We start from the raw sequence: 18,526 nt of genomic DNA on the forward strand, positions 1-18,526 counted from the left end.
AGGAAGAGATATGATACTAGTGAAGAACCTCATCTCCAGTCAGTTACATATACTTCGACAAACTCCTTTTGAACAGATGCGAGAACTTGAGGCACCTGCCTTGAAGCACTGAACCTCTTTGTTTCTACCCTTTCAGGAGCTAGTGAAGACAGGAACTTGACTTGGAAGATGATGTGCCCAGGTGCTATGATATCAAATGTGGAGAAACCTTCAACCTAACGGGCTGAGCACTATCACATCCAGTGGGGATGAGAAACAGATCTCTCTGAGATAGTAAGGCATTATCAGCATCTTGGAACACACATTTATACTCAGATTGGCCAGGCTTCTTATCTATGAAACCGTGCGAGGTGTATGTAAAAGTCCTTCTCTATGAAAAAGCAAAGATATCCATGGATACCAATGTCATCTCCATACTACAGGGTTGTCTCTCGTGTTAAAAAAAAAACAGCAACTTAGTAGGTAGAGGTATTGCAAAAAGGTCCATATATTGAAGGTGGCCCCAAGCAACCTGAACTGTAACCGCATTTTAGAATATTGGATATGTTAGTGTGCAAAGAACATACAAGATCCTTTTGGGGAACGGTTTTGTGAAGAGGGATTACTAGAGAAACTAAGTGACATAAGCGCTGAACCCCTCTGCATGTGCTTTCCACTTCATAATGAGTGCTTCCATATTTACAACAACTGTGAAGCCCTTTCCCCCTGCTGTAAATGACCCTCAAGCTAATACAAAAGCATAACATCAGGCCCTTGCTCAAAAAAAACCAACCACCACACACACCTCTCACTAATCCTAATCATCTCATCTCTTTTGTGAGGGGAAGAGGAATAGAGAAGATTGTGGCAAAGCAACTTCTGACAATACCTACAGTCCTCAGATTTCCTTCACATTGGCCAATCTAGTGGTAGGCATGTGAGTGAGATTCCACCAGCATAATTTGCAAGCTTCTTGCTGATAATGGACAAGAACCAAGAGTCCACAAAGATTTTATTATATCTGTCAACTGTCTTTGATATTGCTGATCATAAAATGTTGCTGTCGTAGTTATGGTACCTATTGGTGGATGGATGGATTCAGGCTTACAAGGAATGCCAGAGGGCTCCAGTCAGTTAGTCTCTCCCTCCTATTCAGCATGTTTGTGAAGTAGTATGGGCCAAGGTGTCTCCATTATGCTGATAAACTACATCTTATGACTACTCTCAGGGCAGCAATTGAGGGCACTGTTCTGCTTCCCAGAGATCTTATAAAGAAGAAATATCACAAAAGAAAAAAAGACTATCACAATCTAATCAAAGGCAACTTAGTGCTACTAGAGGCATCAAGCCTTATTGCTCTATGTGGACAAATAAATATATATAAACATTTTCAAGTGAGATCAGAAGCAATAAGGCACAAAAGAATATTATTCCTGAGGAAAACAGTCAAGGGAACTGTTGAGAAATGCTGAAAATACAGCTGAAAAACCTAAAGTATTTGCGTAGTCTAGATCCCGTCAGTTCCTTTTTCACACTGATAGAAGCAGGAATGTACTATGCACTGGTGAGGTGGTTCAACAGTTTTACAACTCTGAAGCTATAGGCGTTCTTGCCAGACAGTTGGTGAAAGAACACAGCCAGGAATCTTAACCTATTTCAGTTTGTACCTTTAGGTGAATATAGATTTTTTTTTCAACAAATGCAACAGATAATTAAAAAAAATTTTTTTACATTAACAAGGTAATCAAAGTCCAATCTTTATAGCACAGAGCTGAACCATGAACTAAATTTGGTTTGTTTTATTTTGCAATATTTATTATTTAAACAACTCAAATGCAGCAATCAAAGTTTTATACAAAGTGAGATGCATTTCTAAATACCACATCAGAGACAACAGCTAAACAAGCTCTTTGGCAAACCTGCACATGTTTATAAAAACAAATGAACAAACAACCTCTCACCTGCACAAGTTCATTTAAGACCACAGCATCAAAACCTGAGAGATACTGCACATAATATCTCTGCATCACTGGTCCATATTTTCGCACATGAGCTCTGAGCTCTTCCATGTAGAATATCAGTTCAGCTATGTGCCTTAGGAAGCAAAAAAAGGAAAAGTTTACAAATACAAAAACATACCCCTCTTGAAAGAGGTTAAGATAGAGCCCTTTCCACTAGAAACACTTGTTTATAAAGGATTTAGAATAGTTTATTGGCTTTAAGCTTTCACTGTTTTCTTCTAAAAAACATTATTTACTAGAGTCTTTCAGTGAGCAGGGGAAACCAAGAAACTATTGGTCTCACCTTGTAGATCTGAGTTTCTGTAAGGAGGGACACCAAGAGGCCAAAGGGTAAAAAACATGAAGCTCTGGCCCCAAAGGAATGCTTTTAGATCAAACTCTATTCTCCAAAGAAGCCCTCCCTCTCCCACCAGCACCCAATTGAAATGTTTCTATCATCTATAATCAAATTGATTAATTCTGTGAAATACAACTTAAACAATACACCTCTACCCCGATATAACGCAACCCGATATAACACGAATTCGGATATAACATGGTAAAGCAGTGCTCCAGGAGGGCGGGGCTGCGCACTCCGGTGGATCAAAGCAAGTTCGATATAACGCAGTTTCACCTAAAACGAGGTAAGATTTTTTGGCTCCAGAGGACAGCGTTATATCGAGGTAGAGGTGTAATTACAATGGTGAGGCTTTCATACTGGAAGTTCTCCCTACTAAAAAATAAATTCTTTTACAAGATAAGATAAAAGTTGCCTTATCTGCTGGATGCTCACTAGTCTGGAAACAGGCTATGCCTAGCTAGTATGCCTAGCACGCGTGATACTATACAAAGAACTAGGGAGCAGCACCATCTTGAGGCCTGTCTACACTTGAAACACTACAACAGCACAGTTGCAGCACTGCAGATGCAGCACTGTAGCGCTTCAGTATAGACTCATTACAGCGATGGGAGGGGTTCTCCCATGAGCGTAGTTAATTCACCTCCCCAAAAGGCAGTAGGTAAGTCAATGGAAAAATTCTTCTGTCAACCTAGCACTGGAAAATTAGATCTTATCCGTCACTCAACGTTCCCCAAGTGATGGACCTGGATAGACTTAATTTTTTAGCACAGACCTGGCCTTAGACCTGGCCTGCACAACTCGTAAAGCGGCGAGGGTCATATTACTCCAAAGAAAACAGCTGAGGGCCAAACCCTCCCCCCCCCCGCCAAACCCCCGCCCCGCCACCCAGGCCCCCTACCCCCCAAAACACACCCTCTTCCCCCCCCAATGCCGCCTGCCCTGCGGAAACAAACCCTTCTTCTCCAGCGCCGCCCCACCGAAACAGCAGTATTGAACCTCAGTAATATGCTATAGCGGGCCCCTAAGGTAGTATAATTAAGGTAAAAGAAAAATGTCTTTTTGCTAGAAATAGAATAAGATCTTCCCCCCCACTTTGTAATCAATTGCCCTGTTGACTGAATGAGGTAGGCATGGAAGGCAGGCACCTCCAGACAGCTGCAACCCTTGGAGAGGGGATGGGAGCCAGATCAGATCAGTATAACAGGTCAGCCACCAATTCGCCGCTCGCCTCCTCAGCGCCCCCCCCCCCCCACCCCCCCCCCCCCCCCCCCCCGGCTCGCCTACTCACTCCCCACCCGCTCACCTACTCAGCCCCCCTCCCTCACCCGCCGCTTGCCTACTCACCCCCCACAGGCCGCACAGTGAGCCCACGCGGGCCGCATGTTGTGCAGACCTGCCTTAGACTATGGCTCCCAGTATTGTCTGAAAACCGTATCTGTTAATGTGCTAAACATCCACTTAATAATTTCAAATGAAGCTGTGAACTGATTGCCAGGTAGTTACTTGGTAGATTTAATCCACAGAGATTTTCTGTTCTACCCAAAAGGCAGTGATTGTTCTGGTGGAAGGTGTCTGGACACCCAAAAGGAGCTTAGTATATTTCTTTAACACATATGAAGAGCCACTCTGCTAGGATATGAAGGCCTCCCCTCACACTTGGAGCTACCGAATAGAACAAAAACTCTGACCTGCAGAAGCCAGACGGTGAAGTAACTAGAATTTTAAGGTCCTAGACTAGAATTTTAACTAGACTAAATCTAGGTTATGGCACATGTGAGTAAGATAAACACAAGCTATGTTAATTGTAATTTTACTGGTTCTAGGAAACCTACTGTCCAGCATTTAAATAAAGTTAGGGATTATCCAACAGCCACCTTATTGAGGGAGCATTAGGAAACTCCCCACACTCCTTTCTAAGGTAACGATCACTATGAATGGTTACCTAAAACAAGTAAATGGACACAAAGATTTGAGAAAAGGAACTTGAGTCCATTCAGCACTGTATTTAATCTCCATACAAGAATTACCCAGCAAGGGCTTTATGACAGGCCTCAGACCTGCATAGTGAAGGGTGACACACACACTGGCTAACATTCACAGAAGGGCCTCTGATGGCTCCTCAAACACTGATGCAAAGGGTTTTTGCATACCACAGATAGCACAGGATTAAGTTGTACACACCAAGGTAATTTCTCCTAAGTAAGGTAATAAAATTAAGGTGGATACCCTTCTTGGTATTGGCATTGAAGAGATCAGACAGCCAATATTATTAGGAGTTTTCTTTTCATAAACCAATCCTTTACATGTAGTTTTTCTAGTATTACACAGAGTCAGCATATAAAATTTGTTGAAGGAAAAATATTAGGATTAATAGCTAATGGGTGCCAGCATGGTGTTATTAGGATCAGATTTTGTCCAGTTTTTTCTCTCTCTCAAAACCTATGGAATCAAGTGAATGGGATATATCAGCTGACTCTCCCCAGTGGATGGAGAATAGATCACCGGCTGAATCACAGTTTTCTATTCCAATTGTAGAGCACAGAAAGAGATTCACAGTTAGCTTGCTCTACTGATAGCAGACCTTCAAGGAACTTAACATTCAGTTTTTACTCTCATGGGAGAAGAGATTCACGGTGTAGCTAGTCCACTTGAAGACTGAGAGAAGTTCCTGGATTGGCTACTAAAGAGAGCTGGCGCTGTTCCCTCACAGTCCACCAGAATCATTTCTTTATCCAGGTCTCCCCGCTGCCACCTCGCTTGTTTATATATGGCACTTTGTACAACTGGATTAGGGCTATCTGATTTAACACTAGTCACTTGAACTTATCCATCGGATTGGGGTATTAGTAATTTTACAATGCAAGATAAGTTTAAAACTAATTTATATCTATATAATTTTCTGTTACATTGCTTCAACAAAAAGTATAAGCAGCTGGTTTACACAAACCAAGGTTAGTCAAAATTTTTCCACCTGAACTGTTTCCAAGATAAATTGGGGTTTTGACTAAATTTTTCATGAAAAGTGTCAGCTTTCTGCACAAAGTTTTAAGTTATCATCAAAAAGTTCCAGTTTTTGGCTAAAATTTCAGATTTTAGTATTTCAATGAAAAGTTGAAATTTCCACTTTTCTGAACAGCCCTAATTCACGCATACACCCACAATGATTCCTGCACAGGTCATCTTACATTCAAATATATTTTCCCTGTTAATTCTGCATAAAGATTTAAAGTACCACACTAAATATTGTTAACCTACTTATCTATGAAGTCATCTGCACTCTTTTTAGGCATGTTATCTGCATGACGAAGAAGCCAAATAATTTCATCACGAGCAAAGGATAATGCCATAAATACAAAAAGTGCCTGGAAAAGAAAAAATATGAATTAGTTCCCAAAATAAACACCTTATATGTATAGATTTTACCTTTTTTTAAAGTAGCATTTTTTCCAAGACATGTTAAAAATTAGCTTACTGTAAGAAGTTTGAAAGAAAATGTAATAGACTACATACCCATCAAAAATAACTACTGCAATTACCTTGGGACCTAACAAGCCTGGCTGATCGGACAGGACAGTAGCTAGTTCTTTTAGTGCAGACCGTAAAAACTTGCGTCTTTCTCTATGCATTGATCCACTGTATTAAAAAAAACAAAGATTGAAATTCATTAATCATCAATATGTACTCAGTCACTATAAAAATGGGTTGGGGAAAGATTTTTATTTTTAAATTAAGTGTCTTGGTCTTAATATTTACAGTTCATATTTCACCAACTTCAAAGAAAATTCAGTAATTGGAAGAACACAGGTCAGACTAAAAATTTCACCTCCATTACTAACACTTGAAATCACTAATAAGTTTAATAATCTACTCTTCACAACTCACTTTTCAATTTGTATTTCACTTAGGTTTCTAGCTAGTTACTTTGAGTTCTCATGCATTAAGCATAACAATGCTACATTGTGGAGATTTCAAAAAATGCTGGGGGAATGCATAAATTAAAAAAATTGTCCCTTGAAAATTTGAACATTTATTTTTGTTAAATAAACCTAAATTTGGGGTATAAACTACCTGACATGGTTTCCTTGATGATGTATTATTTATAAAGTCTTACACCTCCCCTGAATTTTGTGCTTAATGGAAAAGTAGCGGGAAATTATTTTCAGGTATTTTGGGTCTAAAATGGAAAAAAAGTTGAGTTTTTAGAAGTCTAATTCGCCATTAAAAGTCAAACCTGTAGATGGCTATTAGGGTAACCAGTGTACAGGTCTTAAGTATGATATGCTCCTATGTATCTGGATGGCCGTGGGGAACATCAAATTTTGGCAAACCCAGGGTTCAGATAAATGGAAATGTTATTTTGAGTTAGATTTTAGCTGCAGACTGGGAGGCAGAAAAGGTCAAAGCACAGCTAGGAGTGGAAGGCTCAAAGAATCACTTGGGGTGCTGCTTTACTCAATTGGCTTCTGTTGTTGCCCTTCTGGGCTATGAGCCAATGGCAGCACCCTGTCCCTCCCCCAACACGTACCCCACACCTGTTCTGTGACTGTCTGGGTCCTCAGGCTGCCTCTGACCATCTGTGGCTGGACATGGACCCACAGAGACCCCCATCCGCTCTGTTCTTAGGAGGGGTGCCCTTGGTTGTAGGGTTTCGTGGAGTATTCCTCAAAGAGGAGGAGGGTATAAAATAAGACCTATACATTACCTCTCCTTCTCTACTCACAGAAGCAAGACTGTTTGAAAGACAAAGAACCAACATTGAGCGGGGGGGGGTGGGGGGGGGGGAGAGAGTGGTCCTAACTGGAAGGCTTTCCGGTTAGTATGGACTGCTGAAAGTTTTGGGTGAGAGAAATCCTTTTGCTTTCAATTATTATTTAGATTAGTAAAGTTTAGGAAATAGCCCGCGCGTTTATCTTTTGTAACCAATTTGACTTTTATTCCTTTACTACTTAACACTTAAAATCTCTCTCTAGTTAATAAACTTCTTCTATTCTTTTATCTAAATGAGTGTGTTTTGATTTAAGGGTTTGGAGAATCTCTACTTGGGTTAAAAAGGCTGGTGCATAATCATTCCCTTTAATGAAATGATGGACTTTTAATGAGCTTATTCTGTTCGGGGGTAGAGGGGTACTGAGCAGTGCAAGACACACATTCCTGACGTGCAAGGCTGGGGTATTTGCGGATGTTGCCTTGTTCATGAGTAGCTGGGAGAACATTGATGTAACTCTGCTAGAAGTGACTTTCCATGCTAAGGACTGTGTGCGAGCAGAGCCTTGAGAGGCTGCTTGTCACTAGCAAAGCAGTGTAAAAGGCACTCGGGGCTACAGTGGTTCAACAGGCCGAACTGTACCCTGGGGAATGTCACAGCAGTACCAGGCAAATGCCTTACAGAAGTCTAAGTATATTACCTTATCAACCAAACTTGAAATCTCTTTTTTAAAAAAAAATCAAGTTAGTTTGACAGGATATATTTTTTGTATGTCCAAGCTGACTGACATTTATTATATTACCCTCTTAATTATTTATTAATCAGCTCCTGTATCAGCCACTCCATTATCTTGCCTGGGATCAATGTCAGGCTGACAGGCATACAATTACAGAGGTCATCTCATTTACTCTTTTTAAATATTGGCACAATATTGCTTTCTTCTAGTCTTCTGAAACATCCCCAGTTCTCCAAGACTTAATGAAAATCAACATTAATGGTCCAGCGAGCTCCTCAGACAGCCTTTTTAAAAAAAAACCAAAAACAAACAAAAAAACCCAACAACTACTGGATGCAAGTTGCCTAGACCAGCTGATGCTACTTTAGAAGATGCTGTTTAACATTCTCCTAAGATACTAGTGAAATGGAAAGAGTTATATGATGATACTACCTCCCCCCCCAAATACAGAACAGAAATATTTAACATGTGTTTTTTGTAGTATTAGTAATAATTTTACCATTTCTATCTAGTAATGGACCAATACTATTGTTAGGATTATTTTTGTTCCTAATATACTTAAAAAAACCCTCCTTTTTGTCCTTAACTCAACTGGTCACAGATTGCTCCTTGTGTCCCTTTGCTTCTCTTATCAATTTTCTAAGTTCTTACAGTCTGATTTATATTCATTACTATCAGCTTCACCTTTCATCTGTGTGTGTATCTCTCTCTCTCTCACACACACACACACACACACGTTTTATAGCTGCCTTCATTTCTGCTCTAAACCACTTTTTTTAACCAATATGGCTTTCCTCCTGAATTCTGGCTTTTTGGACATCTACGAAAGTGTTCTTAAAAATTCCTAATTCCTTCAGGCAGAGCTATGCAGTGCAAACAGGTTGGGGTGCACTGGAGAGCTGGGGGAGGGGGTGAAGGATGATTGGGATACCAGAAGGTTATGATGCACTAGCTGAGTGGGAGGCTGGGGTGCACTGGCACAGATGGGGGGCAGAGGGTTGAGGTGCACTGTTAATATGGGGGGGTGCAAAAGATAGGTGCACTAGCAGAGCTGTGGAGTGCAGGAAGGTAGGAGTGCAATGACAGCTGGAGGGTACAGGAAGATGGGGTACCCTGGCCAAGCTAGGGGGTGCTGTACCTGTCTCCCAACACGCCAGCCTCTCTCATCTCCACTACCATCCAACCACATTTATTTGCCTCTCCATATGACCTCAACGCCACTCACCCCATATTCCCCCACAGCTCTACCCTCCTAACACCTCTCTGCTCCCAGAAAGCATTCAGGTATAATATTTCCCCCAAATACTTTGCTTATATTCCCCCCAAAACAAAACTGCCACCCACGACTCACAAATTACAGTAACTCGAAGCCAAATCCTTTTGTCTCAGGTGGGGGCTTGTGATTAATTTATCTTTAGATGTGTTAACTAAAGGGTGAGATCACAGCAACCAAGAGGTCTGTGATTGATCCAGTCATTAGTATCTCTCTCTTTTTAACAGTACAAGGCACCTGATGCTTTTGGGGGGAGAGGGACGGAGGGGAGCTGTAACTCTGGAACCCCTCAGTCAAATAACCCCAAATTTGAATTACTAACACTATCATGAGCCACCATGAGGCACATCAAATTTCACAGCAATCTGAGTAGCCATTTGGATTTTAGAGCACTTACAAAAGTTGAATTTAAAACATAAAATTGTGGGAATGGAAACCCTTTTGCTATTTTTTGGCATTGGTGTGTGTGTGTTGCAAAAAATATACATTTTCTTAAATACAATTTTCTATTTGGGTCCCCCAAATATAGAATGGGTGTCATGCACTACCTTGGGTAAAACATTACAGATTGACACTATTTAGACCCACATCACATCTCCAGCGCTAGGCCCTCCCCCTCCCCCCAATTTAAATGGCTAATAGTTTCCAGGAATTATATCTTCAGAACTCCTGGCTCAAATGGCTCCAAATGTGGATCACAAATTTTACCTTGCACCTCCTGAGGTACACCACATTTCTCAGAAATCCACTAAACATGTCAGTTTTAAAGGACTTAGAAAGGTCCATCTTTGAACACGTCATGACACAACCTTAACTATAGTGGTGTTCCTGTGCCACTGTTAATTGTTTACACAGCTACAACTATTCAAAAATTAAAACTTCACGTTCCATGTTTTATTTACAATAGTTTTACTCTTGAAGAAGCTTGATGAAATAGTGAATACAAATATATTTTGATCTGACTTAATATGAAGGTGAAAAACTCAATTCTCATGACTGATTCTGAATTTAGGAAAATTTCATGCACAAAAATGTCAATTCAAAGACTTAGTTCAAATAAGGGTTTGGTTTGTTTGTTTTTAAAACAGCAGTACACAAGAAGATACCTCTCTCAAGCAGGAAAAAGAAAACAAAGCCAAGAACAATAAGCTTAGTACGACAGGATAGCTCAGTATAAAGTTCCATATAAATGCACTCATGATATAAAAAAATTCCAGTTAACATTGTTGTTGGTTTTAAGCTTTTTGCAAAAGTAAGCAGTACTCAAGTCTGAAAAATCACAGTATGCTGTGGTTTTATATAAGATACTTACGCATGTGATACAGCAGCTTCTTTGCACTCTCTTATGTCATTAATCCGTTTATTGTAGCTGCGAGAGAAATAACAGTGAAATGTCAATAAGTATTGGTAACAGTCTTAGCAAGAGCTAGGGCCCTATACTTTCTGTAGTTCCACAGCAAAGGGAATTTGCCTTTAGCAAACAGCCCATGGATAAGGACTACCTTGCTCTGGGGTTAATGAGATGAGCCACTGGACAGTAACAGGAAACACCCATCCTTGATCGAGATCTCAGTTTCCTGTGTTTTTATATATTTTATATTTATATTTTTAGCCTTGATTTGACAGACCTTTAAAAATCATTAAAATGTATTGCGATGCTTCCTTCCTCACTGCGAAATACTGAATTTCAATATTTTAGTGGTTGATCTTACAAAAATTGTTGCAGATAGCTGTAGCTTTCAAATAAGTAAGATTCCTCTTCCTCTACCCCTTCCCCACACACCACCACCAGAATCTCTCCCATTTATTAATACGGATAGGGCACGGTGATCATGACCCTCTGACACCTTTTGAAACCCCACAGAATGCAGTTACATTAACTCTTGCTGCTTGACAGATCAGCTGCCAAATCATTTCTGAATTGACATGAAAATAAAGAAGGCAATACTCAGAATAAGAATCCTTCAGTTCATGCACTGAAAAGAATCAGTCTATGGTTTAGGCTAAGGCTATGGCTACACTACAGAGCTTACAGCAGCACCAATGCTAGTGCAGATGCTCTAAGCAAACGAGAGAGCTCTCCTGTGGACTTACTCCTATAAGCATCAGTAGCTATATCGTGGGCAGCTTTCCCACCACCGACATAGCACTGTCCACGCCAGCACCTAGGTCAGTGCAACATACATCACTAAGGGGGGTGGCATATTCACACTTCTGAGTAACATAACTTATACCTGAGCTGTAGCGTAGACTAAACGTTGCAAATACACCTCTACCCCGATATAACGCGACCCAGTATAACACGAATTCGGGTATAACGCGGTAAAGCAGCGCTCGGGGGGGGGGGGGGCCGCACTGCAGGCTCCAGTGGATCAAAGCAAGTTTGATATAACGCGGTTTCACCTATAACACGGCAAGATTTTTTGGCTCCCGAGGACAGTGTTATATCGGGGTAGAGATGTACTGAAAATCGGCATGCAGAACTTTCATCTAACAGGTAGATGCATAATTTTCTAACCAACTGTTCAAGCAATGGTATATTTAAACAAAATCCCTGGAACACACTTTGCAGTTTTGATCCAGCTCTCTAGAGATATATGTACAAGGACTAAAAGCAATCAACAAACAAGTGCTCAACTTAGGAACTAAAGCACAGCTGGGGAACAGGGGGGTGGGGGTGGGGAAGAGGCTTGTTTTGTTTTTGCTTTTCTAATACCTCTGAAAGATGAGTAGCTACGGCAAAAAACTTATGGAACAAATTATCAAATATCAAAAATATCAAAGTGTATATATAATATGTTTTCAATAAGTGCCAATTTTTTATACAAAATATCTCTACATTTCATTGTATTCTCAGTACTATTAACATGATCTTAAGATACATGTAACATTCTAAACAATGAGGGATTAGAAAAATACATTCTGAAAAAAAGGAAAATGTTTCTATTTCAAGACCTTCCAACCATGTCCAAGTCATGAAAACTTACAAGTTCTGACATAAAAATGTGTTACTCTTTTACCCTAATGGTGATAATGAAAAGCCATGAGAATTTAACCTCCTACTTCCCCTTCAACAGTATTTCCATATTCTAAAACCATTAATCAAAGCTGTTATATAATTCTCATGCTGAAACTGCACAGGGCTAGAATAACAATTTCTAACTCCATTATCAGCAGTGAAGACAGTTTGCTAACACAATACATTCATGAAAATACCATACCCTCTTATGTTCACAAACAAGTCTTCTGCAGCTTTGTGAATATGGAAAACTTCATCTCGAAATAGAGACAGGCAAGAACTGCTTTGAAGAGCGAGTTTCCAAAGGTTCAAAGCTGTAGCATCACTATTCAGGATTCCATGGCACAAAATAAACCCAACTTCAAAAGAAAATTCAAGAGGGATGTAAAAATATCACAGAGCAGAAATACAAAGACAACATGAGAACCTGAACTACTGAATGGACTACTGTGGCCAACTGCCAAACCAATGGTTTTTAAAATACTGATTTCATGTACAGTTGTATATGTGACACGGTCTACCCAGTTGCCAGCTTAGGACAGGGTTGCAGGCTAATTCACGCATATGCTAAAAGAAATAAAAGGAGTGTCAAAAGGTATTGTAGTGTAATCAGGCCAATTCACTTGTGTAAATAGTTTAGTTCAAAAGAAATGTTAATGGTATTGTCTTCACTTATCTATACCCTGTTGATTGCTATATGTGTACCCATGTAACTAATTAACCGTACATCAAAAGTGTGTGTTAGTGTTAAAATGAAAATGTACTTAATGTGTAAACTTCATGCAAACTAATGAAGGATTGTTGTTTGCTATTACTAACATTTCCATATATGTATAACCCTGTAACTAAAATTACTCTTCAGAGAAACCTTGTGAAATGTTAATGAAGGACTTAATGGCTGTAACAGGAAACACTAATTCCAAAGCAAGGAGCCAGTCAGTGAGTAAAAACACTTGTGAGAGTGTTATCTGAGGAAAGAAAATATAAATACTGATTCAGAGGAATGATTCTTCATCTCTGGATTCTAACAGAGTAGAATATCTGGACAAGAAGACAAAGATCCCCAGAGTTATTCTGGGTAACCCTAAAAGACTTTTGGGAAACTAGCAGATTACTACATCTCTGCTATCATTTTGTATTTACAAACTTTGACTCACCTGTTAATGTATTTTGCCTGCTTTAAACTACCAATAACTCTTTTCTTTTCTTAGCTAATAAATCTTAAAATTAGTTTACTAGAGAACTGGCTGCCAGCATTGTCTTTGATGTGGCATCCAGAGTACCAAACTGATCTGGGGTAAGTGATTGATCCTTTGGGATTGGAAGTAACCTGATGTGATGTGATTTTTAGTTTATGTGACCATAAAGTGATCACTATGTGATCACTAAGTCCAGTTTGTCTGGGTGGCAAGATGAGCAGGAGAGCTTAAGGGGACTATCTGTGACTCCACGGTAAGACTGATATAGAGCTCAAGGAGTTCACGTTTGTTGCTGGTTTGGCAAAATCTAATTATAAAATATACCACCAGTTTGGGGTATCAGGCCTGTTTTCTGACAGTCTGACCTGAGACTGGCACTCTCAGTTGTGAGCCACTCTAGATAGCGTGACAGTATATGCACCTTATTTTCTAGTACAGCAATGAATAACCAAAATGTCATTGGTATGAATTAATTAATGGCACTAAATTATCACTAATAAGCATAACTCAAAAACAAATGTACAGTCACAAAAAATCTGAAACTCAAAATTCAAATGTAATATATGCTATAAACTAATTTTTTAAATACAAACAAAAGCATGGTATATTGTATAAATAAAAGGATCTACAGGGTCTAGTCAAGCAACATTCTACAGAATACAACTGCTTTAATACAGCATTCTGAAAAGTTAACAGGCACTTTATAGAAGTAAAACAACTAAAAGGCACAATCTCTTAATGCTGTACTTACAAATAATCCATTTTTCCATTGCATCCAGAGAGAGGTATTCACATGGCATCTATTTGAAAGAATAATTTGTAATAAACTAATGACACATAGTAAAAAAAAATTCTAATGAATACAATTCTAATGAACATAGCTTTTTACACAAAAGCAACAATTTAATACGGTTTTTCCTCACAAAGCCTGTCAGGACATATTACCCTAATATCAAGAACAAAGAAGATTGCTTACGTTTTCTAAATTGCTTTTAACTTAGCTGATACTTAAGCATCAATAGTCTTATATACTTTAGAAAGACTGAACTCTTTTCAGGTACAAAAAGCCTACTGAGTCTAAAATCAGCTTCTAATTCCTGGTAAGTGAGACATACACTTATTTATGTCTCCAGTCTCTTGAGCAAAATGATAAACAACTGTCAATTTTTTATAATCTCAAAAAAAACATTACAACTTAGGAAATTAAACAAAGCAATGCAGAACCTTTTATAAGAATATCTAACTAATTTCTAAGTTAAGATTTTCAACTGTGACTAGTAACTTTGGGTGACTATTTTTGAGTGACCAGCTTGACACCTAAAAGGGGGCTGATTTTTTTTTTTTTTTTTTTAAACACACAAAGTGCTAAACGTGTATCCAAAAACAGAGGCATCCAAAGTCATGGCTCACTTTTGAAAAAAATCTTGAGCCTGATGTCCTGTCTGTTTCCCTATCAACACCCTAAATACTATATAAAATTCTATCTCCTGCCCTCCCCACCCAATAAAATCCACACTATTTTTCTTCAAAGGATAATTACCAAGAACTGGGGATAGAGGTACGTGTTAAGACAAAGGATGTCTTACAATTAAATAGGTAATTAATTCCATTCTGCACTGCAGGTGTAAATACTCAAGTGTTACCAAAGTGATTATTGGTTCAAAAATGGCCCAGAAAAACTGAATTCTAGACAGTGAATTAAACAGTTAAATCCAATAATATGTAATCCTATATCAAATATATATATACACAATTAAATTATTTCACAGAAAAACTCATTTAATACTACTGTATTACTCAAGGTAATGTAAAATGTCATACTGTGTCTGACTGTGCAGGATTAAGCATTGTACTCGGGGCACTGATGAGGCTCAATAGTTGTGCATTCCTCCACTGGTCAGCTGACAGATTTCTTCGGGGATAGACCATCTGGAGTGAAATTAGAGCATCTGAAAGGGACTAGGAAGTAACAAAAACAATATTTAGTTAGAAGAACTCTGCAAGACCAAATGCTTTGTTTAATTTAGCAAATATCCAAGATATATACTTCATTTTATGTCTTCTTGTACAATAATAATATCTAGACACGGTTGTTAGAAACTATTCTATTTCATTAGCACAGTATTCTGTTCTAATATCAGTCAGCCAAATAGTTGCTATTTTCAGCAGCTCGAACAGCTAATGACAATAGCAACCACCCCGAAATAGTTGCTATTTTCAGCAGCTTAAATAGCTAATGACTAACACTGGCATTCAAGCCTTGATGTAACCTTGCATAAAAACTAACTAATCTCTAACAATTTGGTACTTTACATCCATTCTTGCAATAATCATAATTGTCTACTAAAATATTTGAGGCTAAATACTACACTAAGCCTTGAATTAAACTAAAGCCTGTTGTTGCTCACATAGAAGAAACAAGATACTGTTTTTTTAATAATGGAAAACTAAAAAACTGTTTTAAAAATACAATAACTAGGGTAGATGACATTAAAATAAAATGAAAAGACAAGGGCAGATTTTTATTTTGTATATACACACACCGTATATACTCGATCATAAGCCCATTCGTTTATAAGCCGACCCTCTCCCCCCCTCCCCCCCGATGGATAAGTAAAAATGGAAAATTTTTATGATCCGTTCATAAGCCGACCCTATAATTCAGAGATCAAACAACTTTGACTCCTGGGCCAACAGGATAAGCCACTGGCGGGCCGAGATGGTTTGTTTACCTCGAGCGCTCGCAGGCACAGAGGTAAACCTAAGTAAATAAAGTGTCCCAGCATGCCAGGTGCTTACCCTGACGGGCCGGGACAGCAACTGGCGGGGAAATTTTGGGGGGGGGGGGAGGAGAGGGGAATCTGGGGGTCCGGGGAGTAACCCCTGTGTCCACCTCCCACATGACCCCCCTAGCCCAGGACCCCCACACTCTTCCCATCCCAACCCTTCCCATCTTATCTGGGGAGAGTCAGGGGAGAATGTGTCTGGCCTGGCTGGAGCTGCTCCGGCAGGCTGGAAAGCATGGCCGCAGCGTGCTCCGGCAGGCCAGGCCGGGTGGCCACAGCCTACTCTGGGGGGTGGGACCGAGCGGCATGGCTGCAGCCTGCCCGCCCCGGAGCTGCAGCTGCTCCGGCAGGTTGGGAGGAGAGCAGCGTGGCCCGAAGCGGAGAGACTCTGTCCCCGCCTCGTCCCTTCTGGCTCTGCTGGCTGTGCTACCTCTCCTTGCCCCCTCTGTTGGGAGCAGGCCTGTGTCCCACCTCTCCCTCTCTATACCCGTTCATAAGCCGACTCCCTTCTTTAGTGCTTCTCTTTTTTACTAAAAAAATTCAGCTTATGAATGAGTATATACATTAATCCATGAGTGAACAAAAATGAAATTGGACGCATCAAGTTGTTCATTAGCTCACCTAAGCAGCCAGTTACACTTGTCCTGACAGCTAATTCTCCCCCATAGATTAAGGTCACTTTTTCCATCTCTTCTAAAAATTAATTAATTAATTAATTATAAATTCTATAAAGTTGGGTCTTACTGTGAAGATGTCTGAAGGCAGCACATAGGGGTATTAAACCTGAATGGGGCCTCTAGGCTACCATACTGCAAATGAACAGTAAGTTGTATATCTATTACATAGTCAAAAAGCATAACTAGTTTTGGTTTAGTTTTTCTTCTGGGAGGTAGAGGGGTGGTTTGGCAAAATTTATAAATTATCTCTCTCTCTGTTCATATATCTGCTAAATCAACAATTTAATTCCGTAAAGATGATTTTTTTTAATATATTCTTATAACCTGTACATTTGCTTTCACAAATATGCTTCTTTCAACCAGCAATGACTATGAACCTGTGAAAAGTATTCAAATATACCTTGCTGTGAGGTACAAATTCCTCCATCATCTTCTTTAAAGGATTCTCATAATCCACAATCATCTGTCCAAGACGTGGATATTCTCTATCACTAAAAAGCACAACAAATTTACCCCACTGTAGACAAAATCATGTAAAAAAATACTATTTTTTTAAAAATACACAATTTTTACCTTGCTCCATGTGTCATTTCATGAGCATAATTGTACAATCCAATGATTGCCTTCCTTTCCTCAATTCGAGACAGCAGTATCATTAGTGTTGTATAGGTTATAATCAAATCTAGGTAGTTCTTTGTTAAATCAAAGTTTACAGTCTAGAGATAAAGTACAAATGGTTACAGGGTTTTTTTCCATTCTGAAAACCTTCAGTAGCAAAAATATTTACACACACACACACACAAATATATATATACACACACATTGGTGAAAAAACCTAAATCATACTCAAGTATTATTAGCAATTAATTTTTTATGCCAAAATTGTAGGTCTTATTTTTCTTGAACACTTATGCACAAGCTTAATTCAAGCAATTAAATCAGTGGGACAACTCAAAATGCTTGAAGATAAGCATATACATCTTTGCAGCATCAGGGTGTTAGTGAATACCTGTTAAATGCTGTGTAAGGAATGAAAAAAACCTAGAAAATAATTTTGCTCTGAAATTACAAATCCATCAAAATGTGCATGTGTTTTGTCTATAAACTTTATTGCATTTTAGAAGATGGCCTGCAAAGGACAAAAATTGGGCTTCTACTACCATTTTGATTCTTAATGACATATAAAGATCCCCTGAAGGGGTTCATCCGTGCTTCTTTGTTACATTATATATCCAAGTTTGCCAGTCCTAAAAGACTAATGACTATCGAACCAGTGAAATGACAACATTCTAAATGTCAAGAATGAAAGCCAAAATTAAGAACAGCCATACTGGGTCAGACCAACGGTCCATCTAGCCCATATCCTGTCTTCTGACAGCAATGAGTGCCAGAAGCTTCAGAGGGAATAAACAGAACACGCAATTTCACCTGACCCATCCCCCATTGTCCAGTCCCAGCTTCTGACAGCTGGTGGTTTAGGGACACCCAGAGTATGGGTGTGGGTCCCTGACCTAACAGCCATCAATGGACCTATCCTCCATTAACTTCTCATTCTTTTTTTAACCCAGTTATAATTTGAGAATTCACAACATGCCGTGGCAATGAGTTCCACAGGCTGACTTGTGCATTGTGTGAAGACGTACTTCCTCATGTTTGTTTTAAACCTGCTGCCTATTAATTTTATCAGGTGACTCCTAGTTCTTGTGTTATGTTAAGGGGTAAAATAACACTTCCCTATTCACTTTCTCCATACCATTCATGATTTTATAGGCCTTTATCATGTCCCCCCCC

General features: G+C 39.3%; 1 protein-coding gene across 6 annotated transcripts in view; it reads right to left on the minus strand.

Annotated features, from left to right (window-relative positions):
- Positions 1 to 18,526, minus strand: part of NCKAP1 (NCK associated protein 1) — a 103,061-nt gene that overhangs the window by 55,532 nt on the left and 29,003 nt on the right. For all 6 annotated transcript variants that reach the window (XM_034785032.1, XM_034785031.1, XM_034785034.1 and 3 more), the window contains 9 exons: positions 17,309 to 17,451; positions 17,136 to 17,226; positions 15,094 to 15,231; positions 14,024 to 14,072; positions 12,276 to 12,432; positions 10,367 to 10,423; positions 5,877 to 5,973; positions 5,596 to 5,702; positions 1,941 to 2,073 (listed from right to left, as the gene is read on the minus strand). In XM_034785032.1, coding sequence (XP_034640923.1) covers positions 1,941 to 2,073; positions 5,596 to 5,702; positions 5,877 to 5,973; positions 10,367 to 10,423; positions 12,276 to 12,432; positions 14,024 to 14,072; positions 15,094 to 15,231; positions 17,136 to 17,226; positions 17,309 to 17,451 — 972 coding nt within the window. The remainder of the gene's footprint in view (positions 1 to 1,940; positions 2,074 to 5,595; positions 5,703 to 5,876; positions 5,974 to 10,366; positions 10,424 to 12,275; positions 12,433 to 14,023; positions 14,073 to 15,093; positions 15,232 to 17,135; positions 17,227 to 17,308; positions 17,452 to 18,526) is intronic.

The sequence above is a fragment of the Trachemys scripta genome, chromosome 11 (genome assembly GCF_013100865.1).
Source record: "Trachemys scripta elegans isolate TJP31775 chromosome 11, CAS_Tse_1.0, whole genome shotgun sequence".
In the NCBI taxonomy this organism is placed as follows: Eukaryota; Metazoa; Chordata; order Testudines; family Emydidae; genus Trachemys; species Trachemys scripta.